This window comes from Anolis carolinensis, unplaced genomic scaffold (assembly GCF_035594765.1).
Source record: "Anolis carolinensis isolate JA03-04 unplaced genomic scaffold, rAnoCar3.1.pri scaffold_11, whole genome shotgun sequence".
Taxonomy (NCBI): Eukaryota; Metazoa; Chordata; class Lepidosauria; order Squamata; family Dactyloidae; genus Anolis; species Anolis carolinensis.
Genome location: NW_026943822.1, coordinates 18,801,998 through 18,825,134, shown reverse-complemented (window position 1 = coordinate 18,825,134; position 23,137 = coordinate 18,801,998). Strand labels below are relative to the sequence as shown.

The window sequence follows — 23,137 nt, the reverse complement described above, 5'->3', positions numbered from 1 at the left end:
CACTTTCCTAGTTTCCAACAGACCTCACAACCTCTGAGGATGCCTGCCATAGATGTGGGCAAAACGTTAGGAGAGAATGCTTCGGGAACATGGCCAAACAGCCGGAAAACTCTCAACAACCCAGTCATTCCGGCCATGAAAGCCTGCAACAGTACACTGAATCTGTAGTCTTCGGTAGAGTCACACTGGAGGACCTTGAGATCCCTAGAGACAACACCTCTCTAGCAATCTATACGACTTCCAGTGCAATTCTTGGGTCAGCTTCCAATAGGTCATGCTGTAGGATTTATTTCTCCTATTGGCATATCCTCTTCATATTTTATTCAATTTTTTTATCCTGTATTTTTGTTTTAATTGATATATTGTATTACTGTTTTATCTTTTTATGGTGTGATTTGTATTATGTTGCTTATGTTTTGTTCTATGTTGTTTGGGCCTCTGCCCCATGTAAGCCGCCCCGAGCCCCCACGGGGAGATGGTGGCGGGGTATAAATAAAGTTTTATTATTTATTTTATTATTTTATTATTTAGAGATTCTTAAATAGGTATACTCTAGGTTAAAATAAAGGAGCCTCAGGTGGCTCAGTGTGTTAAAGCGCTGAGATGCTGAACTTGCAGACTGAAAGGTCCCAGGTTCAAATCCCAGGAGCGGCTTTAGCGCCCGCTGTTAGCTCCAGCTCCTGCCAACCTAGCAGTTCGAAAACATGCAAATGTGAGTAGATCAATAGGTACCGCTCCGGCGGGAAGGTAACTGCATTCCATGCAGTCATGCCGGCCACATGACCTTGGAGGTGTTTACGGACATCGCTGGCTCTTCGGCTTAAAAATGGAGACGAGCACCAACCCCCAGAGTCAGACATGACTGGACTTAACGTCAGGGGAAACCTTTACCTTTTTAGCAAGCTATAGGACTTCTAGTGCAATTCTTGGGTCTGCTTTCAATAGACGGCCATGCTGCAGGATTTAGAGATTCTTAAACAGGTATACTGTAGGTTAAAACAAACAAGTTTTTTGTTGGGTTGTTGTATGTTTTTCGGGCTGTGTGGCCATGTTCCAGAAGCATTCTCTCCTGACGTTTCGCCCACATCTATGGCAGGCATCCTCAAAGGTTGTGAGGTTTTTTGTTCATTTTTAAAAATTTCATGGGGATCTTGTGTCCTTAACCCTAGCAAATGTGAAGTGCGGACTGTACATCTTTACTCCTTGCATCCAGAGCAGGCTGCTTCCTTCACATCATTGTGCTTTGTGGTGACCCTAAGGCCTGCCTCCTTTCTTCCCACTTCCAGTGCGGTTTTGCACAGATCAGTCAGCATGAATCGCAAGGTTGAGCCTCCATCGGAGTGAGATGAAAGCGGACTGCCTTGCTAAGACGTTCGGTGTCTCTCCTTCAGAGCCGCCCAACCACTTGCCAGTGTATTTCTGTTATCTGTGAGCAGCAGACAGAAAGCTCTCCGCAGCCTCCGGGGATGATGTGTCCAGTTGAGTAGCAGAGCAGGGCTGTGGTTTGTAACCTCAGCAACCAAAGCCGTTAGGATGGTATTTTTTTTCTCCTTTTCGCAAAGTCATTTTGATTACCAAATCTATTCTATTAGTCGTGGTGGTTTCTCACAGTTCCTTTCTCGCCTCCTCCTGCTCGGCTGAGCAGGCTTTCCCACAGGCTGTGTGGCTTTTGGAAAGTGCAAGGGATTTGAGCTGACTTTGGAAAAGTTGTATTTTTCAGCAGTGGTTTCCAGGTAGCATGGTAAGTGACCATGCTGGCTGAGTAGTTCTGCAAATAGAACATTTTCCAACTTACCAAGCACAGAAATTGCTGCTGTCACCAATAGTGATTTCTCAACCTGGGATCCCCAGATGTTTGTGGCCTTCAACTCCCAGAAATCCTAACAGCTGGTAAACAGGCTGGGATTTCTGGGAGTTGTAGGCCAAAAACATCTGGGGATCCCAGATTGAGAACCACTACTCTATAGGGAAAAGCAGTTGCTTTTCAGACAAGGTCCTCCCTTTATCGAGAGGATTTGTTGTGTTTCCTCCCAAGAGACGTGTTGCTGGCTGGAAGTATTGACACGTTTGCCTCTGGCTTTAGCACTCCATCTTCTTGCCAAAAAACTAGAAACTGGTGAATTTATTGTTCTGTTCTGTTTTGCTGAAGTGTTGTCTTCTTGCTGGAATGGAAAGCAATTTCCTGCAAGAACAGAAAAGAAAATGCCTGCTAAGTAATTAATTATCTGTAATATTAGCCTGACAGCTGTGCGGCTTTATGAGGCATGAAGGAAAGGTGGCTCTATTTTGTTTTTAGATTGAAAGAGAATGCACGATAATAATAACAATTCATTTAAGAGAAACCTTCCTGAAACCTAGTATCCTCCAGATGACTTGTGATGATGTGTGATGTAGTTCTATGTAGGTTTGTTTTTTGGAGTTTCAAAACATTATTTTCAAGCCTTAAATGGTTGAATCCATGGATGCAGAGGGCTAACTGTAATTGTGTTTCAGGTTAAAAAGAAAATAACTTGGTAACAACTTGACACTGAGTGAGAGCCAGAAAATATATACAGTAGAGTCTCACTAATCCAAGCCTCACTTATCCAAGCCTCTGGATAATCCAAGCCATTTTTGTAGTCAATGTTTTCAATATATCATGATATTTTGGTGCTAAATTGGTAAATACAGTAATTACTACATAACATGACTGCGTATTGAACTACTTTTCTGTCTAATTTGTTGTATAACATGAAGTTTTGGTGCTTAATTTGTAAAATCATAACCTAATTTGATGTTTAATAGGCTTTTCCTTAATCCCTCCTTATTATCCAACATATTCGCTTATACAACGTTCTGCCAGCCCGTTTATGTTGGATAAGTGAGACTCTACTGTACAAGCTAAGGAATAGTAGCCCTCGGCGACATAGCGGATTAAACCGCTGAGCTGCTGAACTTGCTGACCAAAATGTCAGCGGTTCGAATCTGGGGATCAGAGTGAGCTCCAACTGATAGCCCTAGCTTCTGCCAACCTAGCAGTTCCAAAACACGCAAATGTGAGTAGATCAATAGGTACCGCTCCGGCGGGAAGGTAACGGTGCTCCATGCAGTCATGCCAGCCACATGACCTTGGAGGTGTCTACAGACAATGCCGGCTCTTCGGCTTAGAAATGGAGATGAGCACCAACCGCCAGAGGCATGACTAGACTTAATGTCAGCGGAAAATCTGTATCTTTACCTAAGGAACTGAAGACAATCCAAGAATGTACATTCAGATGATTTCACATCCACTTGGACCTCTTCCACGCCAGGAGTAGGGAATATCTCCTGCTAAGGCAGCCACTTCTCACTTGGGAAGGTACAAAGAAAAAAGGAAAAAAACATATAGCATGATTTCTTAATCGGTTTGCTATTCTAGGGAGATCTGTGAGATACCAAGGTACTTGCAATGGCTGGCAAGATTTATTGCAGCTAGACTTCATGCAGGCTGGAGCCTTCTCCTTATAGAGCTGCCCTCCAAGTTCATTGCCTGGTTGCAGACGGTTAATGTAAGCAAAGGCATCGGTTTCATGCACACTTACGCCTGTTCAGCGCATAGCTGAAATGCCAGCACTCATTTCTAACACCGATAGTTGCCAAGATCAGCTTTACAAAAGCAAACGTGGAGATAAGGAGAGAGGCTTCAAGTGACAAGGTTGAGAGCTATTTTGCCATTCTCAACAGCTTTTTAATCACAATTGACTGCTGTGAGATCCATGTTTTCGTCCCTTGTATTTTACCTTGAGAACAGAGTACCCTTTTTTATTGTCTTGGTTTGTGTAAAATGTACACTTCCTGCCCCCCCCCCCCCGCCATGTTCATTCCCCAAGCCCCTTCCTTCTCCCCAAATGACCCAACAACCCTTTCCAAATTGATCGTCTATATAAACAGTAGACTCTCACTTATCCAACATTCACTTATCCAACGTTCTGGATTATCCAACGCAGTCTGACTTTTAGTAGTCAATGTTTTTGTAGTCAATGTTTTCAATACATTGTGATATTTTGGTGCTAAATTTGTAAATACAGTAATTACTACATAACATTACTACGTATTCTTTACTGCTGGGAGGTGGTACTTGAGGCATAAGTTCCAATGAATCATTTGGGCCACGTAATTGTGCCTCTGTTTGTAGTCTGTCTGTGCGATTTTCTTACAGCAGCTGAGGATATGATCAATGGTTTCGTCGGCTTCCTTGCACAGTCTGCATTTTGGGTCATCAGCTGATTTTTCGATCTTGGCCTGAATTGCCTTTGTCCTGATGGCTTGCTCCTGGGCTGCAAGGATCAGGCCTTCTGTCTCCTTCTTCAGGGTCCCATTCGTGAGCCAGAGCCAGGTCTTCTCCTTATCAGCTTTTCCTTAAATTTTGTCAAGGAAATAATAATAATAATAATAATAATTATTATTATTATTATTATTTTATTATGTCACAGCAAACAAGATAGATATGCTGGATTTCGTATCACAAAATCACAAGTCGAACACTTCCCAAGTGTCTAGGACTGTGTGATATATTTTCGGATGATGCGCTCAGATCCCAGTAGGGTGGCCTTTTGCAGTTGGCAGATCGTAATGTTGTTGTTGTTGTTGTTGTTGTTGTTGTTATTATTATTATTTAAGAGAAATTTGGGAGTGGTAGATAGTTTGAAATGCACCCCAACCTTTCAAATAAGTCAAGTGTAACTAAAAATTTCAACCAGGAGATAAACTAAGGCCAGATCTCTCGCTGAATGTGGTTTGTTGTGCCTGTTTTTTGGTTTCACAGGGAATTTGGATACTGGATACCAAATGTAGTCTCTTGAAGCAGTCTCAAATTTCCTTTTTTCTTTCTTAATAAAGCAAGTTTCTAGCCTTCGGGGCTGTGGCAATGGACTTGAAAGTCTATTATCAGTACCTGATTAAATCTTAGAAGGATATGTGTGTGAAAGAGAGAAAGCTGAGTATTTGAACTTTGTAAGTTGCCTTAGGCGTAGAGATGAGTCAGGTTATTAGCCCAGCTGGTCCAGTAGTATCTACTCTGGATAGCAGTCTTACACTGTTGGGAGTTTCTGGAGACCTTGGCTTTTATAAATGGACTAGCTGTGCCCGGCCACGCGTTGCTATGGCGAAGTATGGTGGTATAGGAAATAAAGTATTGAGGAGTTGGTGGTAGTTAAGGTAAAGGGTAAAGGTTTTCCCCTGACATTAAGCCCCCTTCTATGAACCCCCTTCTACATAGCTGTATAAAATGCACACTGAAGTGGATTGTCTGGCAGTGTGGAGTCAAGATAATCCAGTTCAAAGCAGATAATATAAGATTATAAATCGGTTATATAGCTGTGTGGAAGGGCCTTGAGTCTACACTGCCATATAATCTAGTGCCAATTAGATAATCTGTGGAAGAGGCCTAAGTGAGGCCTAACTCTGCCTGTCCCCTGGGGTGAGTGGGTTGCTAGGAGACCAAGTGGGTGGAGCTTAGCCTTTTAACTGGCAGCAGTTGGATGAAAGGAATTATTCCTCTCTCTCTAATTAGGACTTTATTTTTCTTTTCTTTTTGTTGTATGAACGTAGAGGCCTGGATGAGGGGTTGTACTCCCAAGTTTAGTGTTTCTGGGATGGGTAGTTTTGTTGTTTTGTCCTAGGCCGAAATTTCATTACCCTTTTATATATATAAATGGATCAGGCACCAACATCAACTGGTTAAGACTTACAGAATCAGTGCTGCATTGGTTGGTGAGGACTTTTTCCTTGCTTTCAGTCAACAGTCTCTTTCTCTGGGGCATTTTTGTCACTCTGCAATGGTTCTCTGACTTAATCTTTAGAGAGCGGGTGTGCTTTGAGCTTGCTTGAACATCAAAGTGTCCTTCCCTGTTTTAGGCCACGGGCTGCCTCTCTCTTTCTCTCCCCAACATGTTGTGCGGAAAGGCAGCTGTGATGCCTGTCTTAACAGTCTAGCCCTTTCCCGTTTCCCTGCGTGAAAAACAAAAAGGCAGCGGCTGAAAGCGCTTCCTTCTCTGTTCCTGCGCTGTTGTTCTGCATCTCCTTCAGAGATCTGAAGGCCGCTCTCAGAGGGATGTTCGAACTGCTAATATTTCCTGCGGCGGCCTTCCTGACACCATTCAAAGCGCTTGAAAGCTCCAAAGAGCCGGAGACTCGTCTACCTGGAGGACTTCTGCCTCTCTGAACTGTAAGAACATCATCAGAGGCCTGTGTATCGTGCCCCGTGATTTTCAAAGCCATTTCCCAAAGAACAAAACAAACAGTTTGCGGCACCACGCTGTTCACCCTTCTCTGTTGGCGAAGCAGTTGCTAGAGAAAGAATTAATTGTATTCTGAGCAGCAGCTAGGATAGTATGACAATGACTGAGAAAAAGAGAGTGTATGGATGGGTTCTGAAAATTGAGGAAAGTGCTCTTTGATAAACCAACACAACATAATTAATGGAAGGATGATCAAGCAGGATTAATTCACAGAAATTTGCTTTCACATTCGTACACAGTCCACAAGTGCAGAGTCCTTTTTCTATAGGAATATAACACCTCATAACATCATCCATGTGTCGGGCTGTGGTGCAGCTGGTTAACAGCCAGCTGCAATAAATCACTACTCGCCGAGAGGTCATGAGTTCAAAGCCCGGGTCGGGTTGAGTGGCCGACTATTAAATAGCCTAGCTCGTTGTTTATCTAAGCAACACAAAAGACAGTTTCATCTGTCAATTAGGAAAATTTAGGGACCGCTTATGTGGGGTGGCTAATTTAACTAATTTACGTCACCATAAAAATGTCCAGCAGCGTGCCGTGCGGAAGAATGAGGAAGTACTCCATCAAGGACTCGTTATCACAGTGGATGATGAAGCAGCTGCTCCACCTGTGGCCGGAATCAAGCATACTCTCATGAAGCCGGAAGCTGGAAAATGTTAAATAGCCTCTGTCTGTGTGTGTCGTATGTTTAATGGTATTGAATGTTTGGCATGTATATGTACATTGTGTCCGCCCTGAGGCCCCTTCGGGGTGAGAAGGGCAGAATATAAATACTGCAAATAAATAAATAAATCATAAAGAGAATGGTTGAAGGATTATCGGTTTGAATCTAGAAGAGAGATTGAAATATATACAATGATAGTGCTGTCGAAGGCTTTCATGGCCGGAATCACTGGGTTGCTGTGAGTTTTCCGGGCTGTCTGGCCATGTTCCAGAAACATTCTCTCCTGACGTTTCACCCACATCTATGGCAGGCATCCTCAGAGGTAGTGAGGTCTGTTAGAAACTAGGCAAGTGGGGTTTATATATGTGTGAAATGTCCAGGGTGGGAGAAAGAACTCTTGTCTGTTTGAGGCAAGTGTGAATGTTGCAATTGGCCACCTTGATTGAATAGCCCTGATGCTTCAAAGCCTGGCTGCTTCCTGCTGCGGAGGGATTCTTTCCATGAAACTCTTTGCTAACATATAAAGCCACATTTTGTTCAGCTTTGTCTGTATGCAGGACAGTTCCACTTAAACCTGGAACCATTCTCTGAATATAAGATCCCAAGAGCCCTTTAGAAAGATGGGCTGCTACCTGCAGTTTGATTCTAAATGGCTGTGTGGCTATTCCAGACGTATCTACGGTAATATGCATAACGGGTAGATAAAACAATTTCCAGCTCTTTAATTCATTGCACTGTTTGCTGACATGTTTATGATGGTGTTGCTTTCTATTATTTTTTTTCCCCCTTCCTTTTAGTATCCACAGCTGAGCCAGGAGTCCGCTTCTCCGTTTGTGTTTATCTGCACGAATCCCCAGGAGATGACTGTGAAGTTTCCCATCAAAGGCAAACACAAGATCTGTAAGTTTGCAGTTTTTTACTCGAGTTTTCAAAGGGTTCCTGACAGAATCCCTGCTGGTGATCTTTTTTTTTTTTTTTTGCAGCACTATTAAGCTCTCTTCCCCAGACACTGCAAGCAGTTTGAAACCTCATCTTGTTTTTCCATAATACCTTGGGATGATGGTGTACTTTAGGATACAGTAGAGTCTCACTTATCCAACGTTCTGGATTATCCAACACATTTTTGTAGTCAATGTTTTCAATACATCGTGATATTTTGGTGCTAAATTCGTAAATACAGTAATTACTACATAGCATTAATGTGTAATGAACTACTTTTTCTGTCAAATTTGTTGTATAACATGATGTTTTGGTGCTTAATTTGTAAAATCATAACCTATTTTGATGTTTAATAGGCTTTTCCTTAATGTCTCCTTATTATCCAACATATTCGCTTATCCAGTGTTCGGCCGGCCCGTTTATGTTGGATAAGTGAGACTCTACTGTATTTATATTCCGCCCTTCTCACCCCGAAGGGGACTCAGGGCGGATCACATTACACATCTAAGGCAAACATTCAATGCCTTGACATAGAACAAAGACAGAAGACGAACGCAAGCTCTGAGCTGGCCTCGAACTCATGACCTCTTGGTCAGAGTGATTGGTCTCAGCTGGCTGCAGCTGGCTGCTCACCAGCTTGCTCCACAGCCCGGGCCTGTACACAGAGAGAGAGCAATGCTAATGGAGTTCAAGGAAATGCATCGGCAAGGAGCCTGAACGAGGTTACAGGTATCTGCCTGAGGATGTTGGCTGATCTCTAATGATGTGCCCATGGTGAGGTCTGATCTTGCTTGCAACTCCCTTTTCCTGAGCTCTAATGACTCCAACCTGTTTATTCAACTTTTTGCATTCATTCTGCTGCAAAAGCATCTTCAGCATTTGTTTCCTCGTCAGCTTCTCCTTTTCACGAAGGCAGTGCTTGCTCGAGGGTTCATGTCTACGTGTCTTTGCTGACGTTACGAGAATTGCAAACTACCTGTGATGTTATCAGCTCGGCCTAGACTCCCATGTAAATAAAATAAAGACTGCGGAGGAAGTTCTGAACCACATTTATCGCACCTCAGATTGAGGCAGAGGTGTGAAATTGTGGCTTTCCGAATAGGTTAGGCTGCACCTCCCATGAATCCTCACCTTTGGCTGTGATGCCCAGGGATGATGGGAGTTGCAGATCAATCACTTTTGGAGTTCCACAGTTGGACATCTATTTTAGGGGGAAAAGACATAGACCAAACTTTATGCTATTCAGCTGTTTATGCTTAGATTGAGAGCTAATATTAGGAAGGGAACTGGAGAAGTTAAGGAAGGAATATCTCAATTCTGTGCTGATTGCATCATCTATGGATTTTTAGCTATTCTAGAATCTAGAAATGCAACAAACCTTAACTTCTATATTATTAACATTTATGTAGATTTTATTCCCCTGGTGGTGGCGCAGTGTGTTAAAGTGCTGAGCTGCTGAACTTGCAGACCGAAAGGTCCTAGGTTCAAATCCGGGGAGCGGAGTGAGCGCCTGCTGTTAGCTCCAGCTCCTGCCAACCTAGCAATTCGAAAACATGCAAATGTGAGTAGATCAATAGGTACTGCTCTGGCGGGAAGGTAACAGCGCTCCATGCAGTCATGCTGGCCACATGACCTTGGAGGTGTCTATGGACAACGCCGGCTCTTTGGCTTAGAAATGGAGATGAGCACCAACCCCAGAGTCGGTCACGACTGGACTTAGCATCAGGGGAAACTTTTACCTTTACCTATATAACACTTGTCTGATTCTGTCTGACTATACTGGTTTAGGTTATTGATGTTATACTCAGTTCACTGATATTAGGTTTAATTTGATGTTAGGTTTTTAATGCTGTATTCATATGTGGGGTCTTGTTGGGATTTTATGCCAATATTTATCTGTTGCATTGAATGTATGCCACTATTTGTTGTAATCCGCCCTGAGTCACTTCGGGGAGATAGGACGGAATAGAAATAAAGTTTATTATTATTGACACAAAGACATAGTATGTCACAGCAAACGAGATATATATGCTGGATTTCGGATCACAAAATCACAAGTCAAACACTTCCCAAGTGTTTAGGACTGTGTGATATTATTATTATTATTATTATTATTATTATTGACACAACGACATAGTATGACGCAGCAAACAAGATAGATATGCTGGATTTCGTACCACAAAATCACAAGTCAAACACTTCCCAAGTGTTTAGGACTGTGTGATATTATTATTATTATTATTACTATTATTATTGACACAACGACATAGTATGACGCAGCAAACGAGATAGATATGCTGGATTTCGTACCACAAAATCACAAGTCAAACACTTCCCAAGTGTTTAGGACTGTGTGATATTATTATTATTATTATTATTATTATTATTATTATTATTATTGACACAACGACATAGTATGACGCAGCAAACAAGATAGATATGCTGGATTTCGTACCACAAAATTACAAGTCAAACACTTCCCAAGTGTTTAGGACTGTGTGATATTATTATTATTATTGACACAACGACATAGTATGACATAGCAAACAAGATAGATATGCTGGATTTCGTATCACAAAATCACAAGTCGAACACTTCCCAAGCGTTTAGAACTGTGTGATGTATTTTCGGATGATGCGCGCAGATCCCAGTCGGGTGGCCTTTTGCAGCTGGCAGATCGTGATTTTGTCAATGTCTATTGTTTCCAAATGCCGGCTGAGATCTTTTGGCACGGCACCCAATGTGCCAATCACCACCGGGACCACCTGTACTGGTTTCTGCCAGAGTCTTTGCAGTTCGATCTTGATGTCTTGATAGCAGCTGAGTTTTTTCTGTTATTATTATTTCTCTAGCATGCTCATAACCAAAGGTGTTTTACCAGTTATCCTCCTTCAGTAAGGTCTTCTCTTGCAGTAATCATTAAGAAAACTGTGATATTGATTACAGTGATCACGTAACACTTGTGACAGTCCAATTGGGTTGTTGTTGTGTATCTTCAGGTCATTTCTGATGTATGAAGCTCTAAGAGGAACCTATCTTGGGGGTTTCTTGGTAGAATTTGTTCAAACCTGAGGGTATCTAAACATTAATTTCATACACATTGAAAAGTATAACTAGGAAACTGTTGTGCGTGGAGTGAACTACATTGAAGAAATGTCTGTTGAAGTGCACTTGTCTCAGTGTAACAAACTCTTATATATTGCGTTGAGAATGAACCTTGGCTCTCCTTGTTACTCTCCTTCCTTTTCTCCCTTTGAGTGTCCATCTTCAAGGAAGTGCCTTGTTTAAAAGCAGCTCTTAATCCACATCTTGCTAGTTCAGAAATCTCAACAAACTGTTGTTCAACCAGTCAAGATAAGATCCTCAAGTATGGCACTTGATGAGGCATGGATAGGGCATGTGCAGGCAGAACATTTTGTATTTGTTTTAAACCCTGCCTTTCTCAACATGAGACTCAAGGTGGCTTACAACTGGGGCATCTGTCCAAGATTATTATATATTTAAAAAGCCGGTAACTTTGCATCCTTAGTATTTAGCTAATCTTTGAGTGACAATGGAGTGTTGTATAGTTTGGCCTGAAGGGAGTAAGAGGTGGTTGCCTCCTATGACTCAGGACATGACTTGAGCTCTTCCTCATTTTGTTGGAAAACCATGACAGCCTGCATTTTTCTCTCCATCACGGCTATAGATGTAGAGTTCTGGAAAGTGTGACAAGATAATTCTGGTTTTCCACTGATTGTTACACTGCCTTTATATCACTGCAGGGTTTGCCATTTCCTCCTTGTGTGTCCTTGGGTTTAATAACTTGTTCATGCTCCTGTGTTTGTGGTTGAAACAGAGATTAATGTGTCTTTACGTGGGATGGTTTCCTGGCATGTACCTTGCCATTGTCTCCAAACAAATGGGCCTCTTTAGCTGTTAGAGCAGATCTGGCAGCTGTGGCGGTATACAATGCTGAACAGGGACACACCTGGCAAGTAGTTTAACCACAACATAGTTTACTGGAAAGGATTAGCAGAAGAGATTATTGAGAGTTCTGCAGAGCTGGGGAAAGTGACATTTTTGGGGGGACAGTTCCCTAAATCCTTTGTGCTCTAATGGCCTGCAATGGCAGGCAGTGGCAACCTATTTCAGTCCAAGAACCTTCAATTTCAGAGAAGGGGCAAATTCCAGTCACCAGCAGAGCCATAGGAACACAGCAAACTCTTACCTTTGGTAACATAGCTTTCTGTTCTGTTGTGTGTCTCCAAGTCATTTCCTATCCATTGCAACCCTAATGAAAACCTATCATGGCCTTTCCCTGGGAAGATTTGTTTTGAAGCATTTTCCTTTTGCCATCCTCTAAGATTGAAAAACTGTGGCTTGCTCAAGGTCACACAGTAGGCCTCCATGGTTGAATGTAGGGATTTCAACTTCTAAAATGGTGTGAGAAGAAGTGACATGGGAAGCCCCCAAGTGATGATGTCATGGAGAAGGGCATGGCCACCTGGGGAATCCCACATGGGCAACATTGGCTTCCAGGTTCCAAGGTTCCCCTATGCCTAACCTAAGGGTGCCATCTAAGGTAAAGGTAAAGGTTTTCCCTTGACATTAAGTCCAATCGTGTCCGACTCTGGGGGTTGGTACTCATCTCCTTTTTTAAGCCAAAGAGCCGGCATTGTCCATAGGCACCTCAAGGTCATGTGGCCAGCATGACTACATGGAGCTCCATTACCTTCCCACCAGAACAGTACCTATTGATCTACTCACATTTGCATGTTTTCGAACTGCTAGGTTGGCACAAGCTGGGGCTAACAGCGGGTACTCACTCCACTCCCCGGATTCGAACCACCGCAAGTTCAGCTGCTCAGTGCTTTAATACACGGCGCCACCGGAGGCTCCCAAGGGTGCCATCTACACTGTAGAATTAATGCAGTTTGAAACCACTTTAACTGCCATGGCTCAATGCTATGGAATCATGGGAGTTGTCATTTCATAAGCTCTCCTGCCTCTTCTGCCAAAGGGTGCTGGTGCCTCACCAAACTCCAGCTCTCTAGATTCCATGGCAATTAATCATGGCTGTTAAAGTGGTGTTGACATGCATTAAATCCATAGTGTGGATGTATCCTAAATGAATGCTGAGCAGCTGGAAGCCACCATTTCAGTTTTCCACACTTGTCACCTATAATATTGCGGAAAATGAAAGGAGAACATTGTTATTAGTGTTTTTTTTAAATGGAGAGACCAGTAATGATGAGAGTTCAGTGGTAACACGGTATTTTGAGATACTGGGCTTCAGGCAGCTCCCCAAGAGTTTTGTGTACTACAGTAGAGTCTCACTTATCCAAGCCTTGCTTATCCAAGTTTCTGGATTATCCAAGCCATTTTTGTAGTCAATGTTTTCAATATATCGTGATATTTTGGTGCTAAATTCATAAATACAGTAATTACTACATAACATTACTGCATATTGAACTGCTTTTTTATCCATTTGTTGTAAAGCATGTTTTGGTGCTTAATTTGTAAAATCATAACCTAATTTGATGTTTAATAGGCTTTCCCTTAATCCCTCCTTATTATCCAAGATATTCGCTTATCCAAGCTTCTGCCGGCCCGTTTAGCTTGGATAAGTGAGACTCTACTGTAATTCCAATCTTTACTGAGAGAGCAACAGAAGGAAGTTCATTTTCTTCCTTTGTGTATGTGTTTTGTTTGTGCTTTTCTGAAGCAGAATTTGCGTGCCTGCTGCCGGTGCAAGCGCTTCCCAAGTGTGTCACAGCATGTTCTTTCCAGAGTGACAGCTTCCTGCTTGAAGAGGGATCAGGCCTAACAGACTGGAAGGAGATTGCCTGCACCGGAGGCTGCCAGAGTGCCTTGCTCCCACCACGTTCCCTCTTGGTGGGGTTAGGCCACGGGAAGGCTAGTTGCTGGCCGCAGCAAGTCTGTTTGCATGCAGGGGCGGAGGGCGAAGTTGATCATTCCAGGCCGTCGCGAAATAGCTAGTGACAGGGGTGCAGGGACTCAGCCTCCCCCAGGCTTTGATCACAGCAGTCGAGTGCCGTGTCCCTGCCGAAGCAGAAGAGGAAAGAGTTCAGTCACCACATTGAGACCATAACAACTGCATCCAGATGCAATATCTCAAAAGTCAGGAGAGATCCTCGGGGCTCTACAGTTCAACCCCATTCTGGTATCTATAGCAGAGTAGACAGTACTAGATATGAGTTTATGATAAGAAACAGAAGAGAAAATATGCAGGCTGGATAGTATTTCAAAAAGGGTCAAAACTTACTTTTATTATTGCAGGTTGTACGTCTCATGTAAAAGAGTAGATAGACAAAACAAAGTTGCTTAACTTTGGTAGAGTCCCTAATGCTGAGTTTCATGTCTGTGTGAAAGGTGTCTTGAGGCAAAGAACTCTCATTGTGTTCTCAAATAAATGATACTGTAATGTTTTCAATACATCATGATATTTTGGTACTAAATTCGTAAATAGAGTAATTACTACATAGCATTACTGAGCATTACTTTTTCTGTCAAATCTGTTGTATAACATGATGTTTTGGTGCTTAATTTATAAAATCATAACCTAATTTGATGTTTAATAGGGTTCCTTAATCCCTCCTTATTATCCAACATATTTGCTTATCCAACATTCTGCCGACCCGTTTATGTTGGATAAGTGAGACTCTACTGTACTCGAGTATAAGCCTAGTTTTTCAGCCCTTTTTTTAAGACTGAAAAAGCCCCCCTCAGCTTATACTCTGGTGAGGGTCCTGGTTGGCTTATATTTGGGTTGGCTTATACTCGAAAATATATGGTACAGTTATTATTTTTCTCTATTATTATTGGTATTATTACATTTATTATTTTTCTCTATTATTGTTGCTACTATTACATTTATTTTACTCTATTTTATTATTATTAATACATTTATTATTTCACTCTGATCTTATTATTTTTATTGCATTTATTATTTTACTCTTATTATTACTTGTATTATTTTCCTGTATTTATCATTATTATTATTACATGTATTATTATTCTTAAAAGGATACATAAGCACATTTTCATTGGAGAAGATGAGAATAATAATTTGATCAGAGTTGGACAGTCTTATCTTAAATTTGAGCTTGATGTAAATATTCAAAAACATTTAACCTACTGATGCCTCAATTAACGTAATTTTATCAGTATCTATTTTTATTTCTGAAATTTACCACTCTCGGCTTATACTGGAGTCAATGTTTTCCCAGTTTTTTCTTTGTGGCAAAATTAGGTGCCTCTGCTTATATTCGGGTTGGCTTATACTCGAGTATATACAGTAACTAGCTGTGCCCTGCCACGTGTTGCTGTGGCCCATTGGAATTGCACTGAATAGCTCTGGTTTTTGGGGTTTTTTAGGCCCTGTGGAGGTTCATGACATGATATTTTGTGGTTTCAACCTCGAGGCGTGGATGATGGATTGTGTTGTGAAATTTCGAGATTGGGGGGTGTTTTGTTTTGTTGTTTTGCTCAGTGCCAGGATTCCATCACTCTTTTATATATATAGATTAGGCACTAAAGACTTCCAGGGAAAAGAAGGAAGTAACTTCTACATCTAGACAGGGAGCAAAAGCATCTTAAGCTACATTGATCTAAGAAACAGAGGTGCAAAGAGAACGGCAGCAAGGTTCCTTCTGTCCCCAGTTGCTCTATATACAAGTGTTGATGTTTCTTCACTTCTGGTAGATCTTTGTCAAAAGGTCAGATAGTACAGAGGCTCAGGAACAGGTTTTTATCTGTTTTCTTTGAAGCAGTTTTGCAGAAACCTTGCCTCTTCTCTACTTCCTTCATTCCCCATGGCTTCTCCCTTTAACCAGACAGGTTTGGAGTGGTATTCCACTGCCTTTGTGGGCGTAGTGTTTGTTGCTTGTCAAAAGTACATTTATCCCTCATACTGAGGCTGTGAGGGAACGTGTCGCGTGGGATTACATTTGAGAGAAGCAATGACTAGGCCCGTGGCCAAATGCATTACGAATGTGATTTCATGTATCTTAGTAATGAGAGCAGCCTTCGAGATTGGGTGGCCGGGTGCAGAGGATGGGATAAGGACGGGAACAAGGCACATGCTGGGAAGGACTCCCATTTCCTGCATGTGAGCAGCTGTGGGGAAATGACTATGAGGTTTTTTTTTTTAAAGGACTGGTATAAAAATCTGTCCAACAGTGTGGATGTTGGAAACAGACTCCATGTCTGAATAATTCATTAAACTCATAGATGACAAATGGCTTGAATCCTGGTTTGATCTTTTAGTCACACAGGAATGGCTTACCTCATGTTTCTCATTCATTTGCAGTTATCAAAAATATTTTTCAAATCAAAATTGAAATGGAAGGATGGTAGGAGGTTCTGGGGCCCTAAAAAAAACAACAACAGATGTTGAGATGGTGCTGTTGAGGTCTGATCTGAGGAGGAGGAGCGGGGACCCTTTGATGGGGCCTTGAGCTCCTGAATTGCAGCCCACTACTTCTGTAGTGCCTCAGGAAGAAAGTCGTTCTTCCCTAGATGATGGGAATTGCCCATCAGACAGATCTGCTCTTAGTAAGAATGTTTCACATGAATCTCTGCCAGAGACTTTCCCTGACCCTGAGAAGGAAGTGGAAGACACCTGGTTGTTGCCTATAACTCAGCAGCTTCAATTATGACAAGATAGTGCCAAGCAGAGGCAATTATGGTTTTCTCAGTGTTTGAAAAATAAACAGAGGGGTTCCAGGTGTCACACAGTTAGTGTCTCCATGGGAAAAAAATAGATTTTTTACCAATCTTCTTTTGGTGGCTCAGTGTGAGTGCAACTTTGTAATTTCAGGAGAAAGTCACCTTTTCCTTGAGCTTTATGGTGGGAGATTTTTGCCTTGGTTTCATGTCATGTTTTTCTGTTTGTGATCGGTGAATCTTGTTTGGATAGTTCTTTATTTACTTTGTTGGGGACCCTGGCTTTATTCTCAGTGCTGGACTTAGTTTATTGCTGCATCAAATAATATTCTGACAGTGGGATATATTTTGGAGTGACTTTTGACTTCTGTACTTTGAAGGTACTTTCGTTTTGACTTGTTACATAGACCTTGGAATTACTTTTGTATTTTACCTTGGAATGTATTTTTAAAATAGCTTTTTCTATAGAACACTAATTTTTTAATCAGTGGATTGAATACATTTTGGCCAGGCTATATTTGGGTTTATTGGCTCTTCATTTTTGGTGAAAAGGTGTCACACAGGTACCTGGACTGCAGTAGCTGCAGCTTATAGGCCACACTTTCCCCACTTTGTGGCAGAGGAACCCAACAGTCTGCTTTGGTATGAGCAGAGCTGGAGGATATTATTCTTGTGGACCAGAACTTTATCAGTCAGTCTGATACATGAGGAATGAGCAATAACAATATGGCAAGTGCTCCTCCAAAGGAAAAGGATTGACTTGTTTTATTCCACTGTGCTTCTTCAAGAACCTTTCTTAGTATCAAAATGCTAAGGACTGGGAGTATGTCTTCATATGTGTGGTGCTCTGAACGTTGTTAGTGTTCAGATACAGCTGGCTTGGCTTGTACGGAGTGTGAACGTCTCTCAAGACTGAGGATGGGGCTAATGAATTACCGCTGCTTATTATGGATGGGATGTCTCATGTCAGCTGGTGCCCTGTAAGTGCAGAGATCAGTGCCAGCAGACTCCTCCTGACAAATGTCCCTGTCTAGAGCAGGGCTCGGTGGGCCAAGGGCAGCTGCTGCTTTGGGTGAATTAAAGAGGCCTTGAGACCCTTTGGGAAGGATTTTCACACATCCCAATGCTGTCCCACTCCTGCCTGGTGAGGACACTTCTCAATGGCTGCTCTAGGGCTGTGGAATTCCCTTCCTCAGAAAGCTAAGCTCAGCCCTCCTCTGCTCGCCTTTACCTTCACATAAAAGAGCCTTTTATTCAAACTGGCATTTGGAAGCATTTTGTGTGTAGTTTTGTTTCTAATGGTGTGTGGAGAGGAGAGAATTTCAGGTAGAATTGCTTTTCACTCAAGCAGTAAAAAGGTGAAGGTTTTCCCCTGACATTAAGTCCAGTCATGTCCGACTCTGGGGGTTGGTGCTCATCTCCATCTCTAAGCCAAAGAGCCGGCTTTGTCCGTAGACACCTCCAAGGTCATGTGGCCAGTGGCATGACTGAATGGAGCGCTGTTACTTCCCACTGGAGCTGTACCTATTAATCTACTCACATTTGCATGTTTTGAACTGTTAAGATTGGCAGAAGCTGGGGCTAATAGTGGGAGTATATTACCTGCTTTTTTCATGTCAGGAGCAACCGGAGTTGCTTCTGGAGTGAGAGAATTGGCTGTCTGCAAGGACGTTGCCCAGGGGACGCCCGGATGTTTTGATGTTTTACCATCCTTGTGGGAGGCTTCTCTCATGTCCCCGCATGGAGCTGGAGCTGATAGAGGGAGCTCATCTGCACTCTCCCCGGGTGAGATTCAAACATGGTAGCCTTCAGGTCAGCAACCCAACCTTCAAGTCACAAGGATTTTATTCCCTAGGCTACTGGAGGCTCCTGCTGAAATTCCCTCTTTTACACCATTAAAGAGACCAGAGCCATGCTCCTATTTTCACCAGCCAACACAAATGACCAGGTAATGGCGGTGAATCATATTTTATTGCCTTGCTCCCTCCCACCAAGTCCAAGAGTGAGCCTAGCTTTTGAAACCTCATACCTGTACCTTCAGGTGACCTGATAAGATCGATCTGTGAGTCTGCAGACACTCCCTCTGAATTACTTCTCAGGAACTGCAACATGCAGGTGAGATGGTTTGCAGATCAAATCTGTCCTCCTTCCCTCTGATGGCTTAAAGATCAAATCCTCCTTTCCTCTGATGGCTTAAAGAACAAGCCCGTCCTCCTTTCCTCTGATGTTACACTAGCTTCCCTGATGAAGAGATGTTGAGTATCTGCAGAGCTTGCACATAATCTGGTGCCTTCATAAAAACATGACCACAAACTGAGTGGGTAGAAGGAAGTGGGGAGTGAAAGGTGCTTGCAGAGAGAGAAAAGGCAGAAAAGGGATGCTGTTTTGACCTAGAGCTTCAGGTTCGCAGAACTTTCCTTGCACTCGACATCCTGGTACTCACTTTGACCTTGCTAACTGGCGGTTGAACCCTTGGTGCTGTGGGAAGTCTTCCCTATTTGCAGGATGCTCTGCTGTTTAGCTGTGTCTGCTCTTGGCCCCTGTTAAACTGCCTGTCTTCTAAGGGCTCTCCATTAGCTCATTTCTGTCTTTCACAATGGCAGACAACTGTTTCTCTGGGTTGTTGTATGTCTTTCGGGCTGTGTGGCTATGTTCCAGAAGTATTCTCTCCTGTCGTTTCACCCACATCTATGGCAGGCATCCTCAGAGGTTATGAGGTATGGATAAACTAAGTAAGGAAAGGAAAGAATATCTGTGGAGAGTCCAGGGTGTGGCAAGAGTCCTTTGTCACTGGGAAGCCAGCATTAATGTTTCAGTTAATCACCCTAATTAGCATTGGAAAGGTTTTGTCTCTTGCCTGGGGGCATCCTTTGTTCAGTCATTAGCTGTCCTCTGCCCTCAGAGTGTTGGTTCCCATCTACTGTTTTGATTTTAGAGTTTTTTAATACTGGTAGCCAGATTTTGTTCATTTTCATGGTTTTTTCCTTTCTGTTGAAGTTGTCCACATGCTTGTGGACTTCAATGGCTTCTCTGTGTAGTCTGACATGATAGTTGTCAGAGTGGTCAAGCATTTCTGTGTTCTCAAATAATATCCTGTGTCCAGTCTGGTTCATCAAGTGCTCTGCTATGGCTGATTTCTCTGGTTGAATTAGACTGCAGTGCCTTTCATGTTCTTTGACTCTTGTTTGGGCACTGCGTTTGATGGTCCCTATGTAGACTTGTCCACAGCTGCATGGTATCCGGTGAACTCCTGCAGATATATATTCTTTCCTTTCCTTACTTAGTTTATCCATACCTCACAACCTCTGAGGATGCCTGCCATAGATGTGGGCAAAACGTCAGGAGAGAATACTTCTGGAACATGGCCACACAGCCCAAAAGACATACAACAACCCTGTGATCCCGGCTGTGGAATCCTTCGACAACACAACTGTTTCTCTCTTTTATCTGAGTCTTGCTCTCCTCCTGTTTGCTTTTCTCATTGTCACTTTTGACAGCTGCAAAGGTTAGCTTCCACCATAGATTCCTTCCACGGCTTCCCTGGATGTCTTTTCTTTCCTTCCCACCGAGTGCTTCACAGCTCCCCATGTCATAGCAACACGGAGGAGTTTTTGGAAATGCCTGGTTCCTCAAGCAGGAAAATTGAATGTGACAGCAACACAGTATCTGGAGGGAGATCTTGTTGCCTACAGCTGATTTACATTGCAAATAACCTTTCAAAATAAGCACTCTTGAGACTCCCTCTCCCCACACTCCTGAAACCCTTCTTTCCTTTTCTTTTTTGCAACAGGGAAACTGGATTCAAAGATCCATCAGGGAGCGAAGAAGGGGTTAATGAGGCAGAAGGTCTCCATGTGAGCTGCAGGCCACGAACCACACACCAGCGCCCCAAACAGCAGAAGGAATGGCTCCCAACCCGGCACCTGAGACTTCAGGAACATCAGAAGTGCTGCAGGTGCCACAGAGAGAACAGACAGCCATGATGAAGATGCACAAAGGAGAACTTGTTTTCTATCACCAAGAAAAATAAATACATGCTGAGTCTGTGACCAAAGGATGTTGTATGTAAGGGGTCTTCAACCAAAGGGAAACTATGGGCTAACATTTCTTCCCTCTTGACTAGTTTTAGGTCAAGCCTAGGGGTGTTTTTGAAGTGACCACGTGGAACAGGCTCTGGAAGGAGATTTGTGTCAAATCTCTGCATTTAAAGCCAAACATCACTTAACTCTCTTTCTGCCTGGCCTTGTTCTTTGCTGGCTGGTGGCTCTTGAGAAGTCATCCTACAGCATTGGGATAGATAGGTCCTTGCAGCATCTGGTTTGGAAGAAGATGTGTCTTAAGTACCTGAAACATTGGCCAGAAGTCATTATCTGACCTTTTATACTCAGGGCTGAGAGCCCAATCTGTTTCTCGTCCTTTGGTTGTTTCCAAGCAAGTGGCTGAGAATTGTAGTTGACATGTAATCTTATATCATTTTTGTTTTGTATTGTAAAGTAAAGGTTTTCCCCTGACATTAAGTCCAGTCGTGTCCGACTCTTGGGGTTGGTGCTCATCTCCATTTCTAAGCTGAAGAGCCGGCGTTGTCCGTTGACACCTCCAAGGTCTTGTAGCCGGCATGACTGCATGGAGCGCCGTTACCTTCCCACCAGAGCAGTACCTATTGATCTACTCACATTTGCATGTTTTTGAACTGCTAGGTTGGCAGAAGCTAGGGCTAACAGCGGGTGCTCACTCCGCTCCCCGGATTCAAACCTGCAACCTTTCGGTCCACAAGTTCAGCAGCTCAGCACTTTAACACACCATGCCACAGGGGCTCCTTGTATTGTAAACATGTGTGCATGTATAGCACACCAGGTGGCTGGTCTTTTTTTGTTTGGGATCCATGAATCCATTTGAGAGGGACAGATTTCAGTAAAATTCTCAGCATGTTTTAGTGTTGGGTAAGCAGATTCCCTTGCAGTGGGTATAGTTCATGTATTTTCTTTAGCAAATAATAGTGTGAACACATGATGCTTCCTTGACATCTCAACCACTCCTTCACGAAACAGCACAGGCATCTATTTGACAGGCAGCCCTAGCAGTTCTTGTCAGGCTAGCTCACAAATGGCTGGCAGGCCTCTTTGGAAATTGCCTTTTCCTTGAGCAGTGCATTCCCTTGAAAAGGCCAGGATTGCAACATGCTGTAACCACCGCTTCTCTTTTGGGAAGTTCCTGGGGAAACAGTTCCTCAACGGCTTTTCTAGAACCCTGGGGAAGAAAGTCCCAAGAACAGAGACTGGCAGCAAGGTTGGCATCTTTAGGCACCTGCTGAATCTTGTATCCAGGCAGAGCTCCATTGTCCCAGTGCTGACACTGGGATTTTCTTGCCAAAATGTCTTTAGTGGTGATCATTTATTTGCATTTAAAATGCAGTATGGAAATGTAAGCAGCATTCTTCTCCCTTTGCATGTGTCTGGATAGAGATTAGGAGAAAGTAAACAATATTGGCAAAGGGGAAGTATATCCACACTGCTATACCTTTTCCTAATGAAGTGTGCAAGGTTGTCCTTTCTCTTAGGAAACCTGTGGGTCCCCAGGTGTTTTTGCCTACAACTCCCAGAAATCCCAGCCGGTTTACCGAGTTGAAGGCCAAAACATCTGGGGACCCACAGGTTGAGAACCACTGCCTTAGAGGCCAGCATAGTGATCTTGCTTATGTGTGTTATATTTTGTCCATGTGTACACCTGCTCATGTGTCCTGACTTCCTGCTCAGCAACTTTCCAGATTGCTATTGGCAGAGCCAACATCTGCTGTGCAGGAGTGCTATTAAACATCATTCCTGTCCTGTATTGATCTAGAAATTGTGCAGCCTACGAAAACCCTTTGTTTAACACTCAGGGCCTCTCAAATTGAGAAATGCTCTTTTGTGGGAGTGATTCTCCATTCTCTCCCAATCATGTTTTGGCCTAAAATGTCATTCTTTTAATAAGTTGATTTTTTGGTTTCAATAAGAAAAATTATTGCCCTCTTTATTTCTAGTCTTGCCTCCTCCGTAGTATTTCCTCCAGGAAGATACATTTCAGAACTGGACTTTTTTACTTCTGCATTTTTACATGTCTTATTTAAACTTTGTTAATAATCTTCCAAAGTCGTACAGTAGAGTCTCACTTATCCAAGCCTCGCTTATCCAAGTTTCTGGATTATCCAAGCCACTTTTGTAGTCAATGTTTTCAATATATTGTGATATTTTGGTGCTAAATTCGTAAATACAGTAATTACAACCTAACATTACTGCGTATTGATCTACTTTTTCTGTCAAGTTTGTTGTATAACATGATGTTTTGGTGCTTAATTTGTAAAATCATAACCTTATTTGTTGTTTAATAGGCTTTTCCTTAATCCCTCCTTATTATCCAAGATATTTGCTTATCCAAGGTTCTGCCGGCCCGTTTAGCTTGGATAAGTGAGACTCTACTGTACTTTCATCCTCAGAAGTAGGACCACGTGGTTCTCAATACAGTAGAGTCTCACTTATCCAACGTAAACGGGCCAGCAGAATGTTGGATAAGTGAATATATTGGATAATAAGGAGAGATTAAGGAAAAACCTATTAAACATCAAATTAGG

The 23,137-nt window shown here is 42.7% G+C and overlaps 1 protein-coding gene across 1 annotated transcript in view; it reads left to right on the top strand.

Moving 5' to 3' along the window:
• trip4 (thyroid hormone receptor interactor 4) overlaps window positions 1-21,047 on the top strand; it is a 40,679-nt gene extending 19,632 nt beyond the window's left edge. The window contains exons 12-13 of the mRNA XM_003227485.4: window positions 7,719-7,821; window positions 20,321-21,047. Coding sequence (XP_003227533.1) covers window positions 7,719-7,821; window positions 20,321-20,388 — 171 coding nt within the window. The 3' untranslated portion in view covers window positions 20,389-21,047. The remainder of the gene's footprint in view (window positions 1-7,718; window positions 7,822-20,320) is intronic.
• Window positions 21,048-23,137: the final 2,090 nt, after the last annotated feature.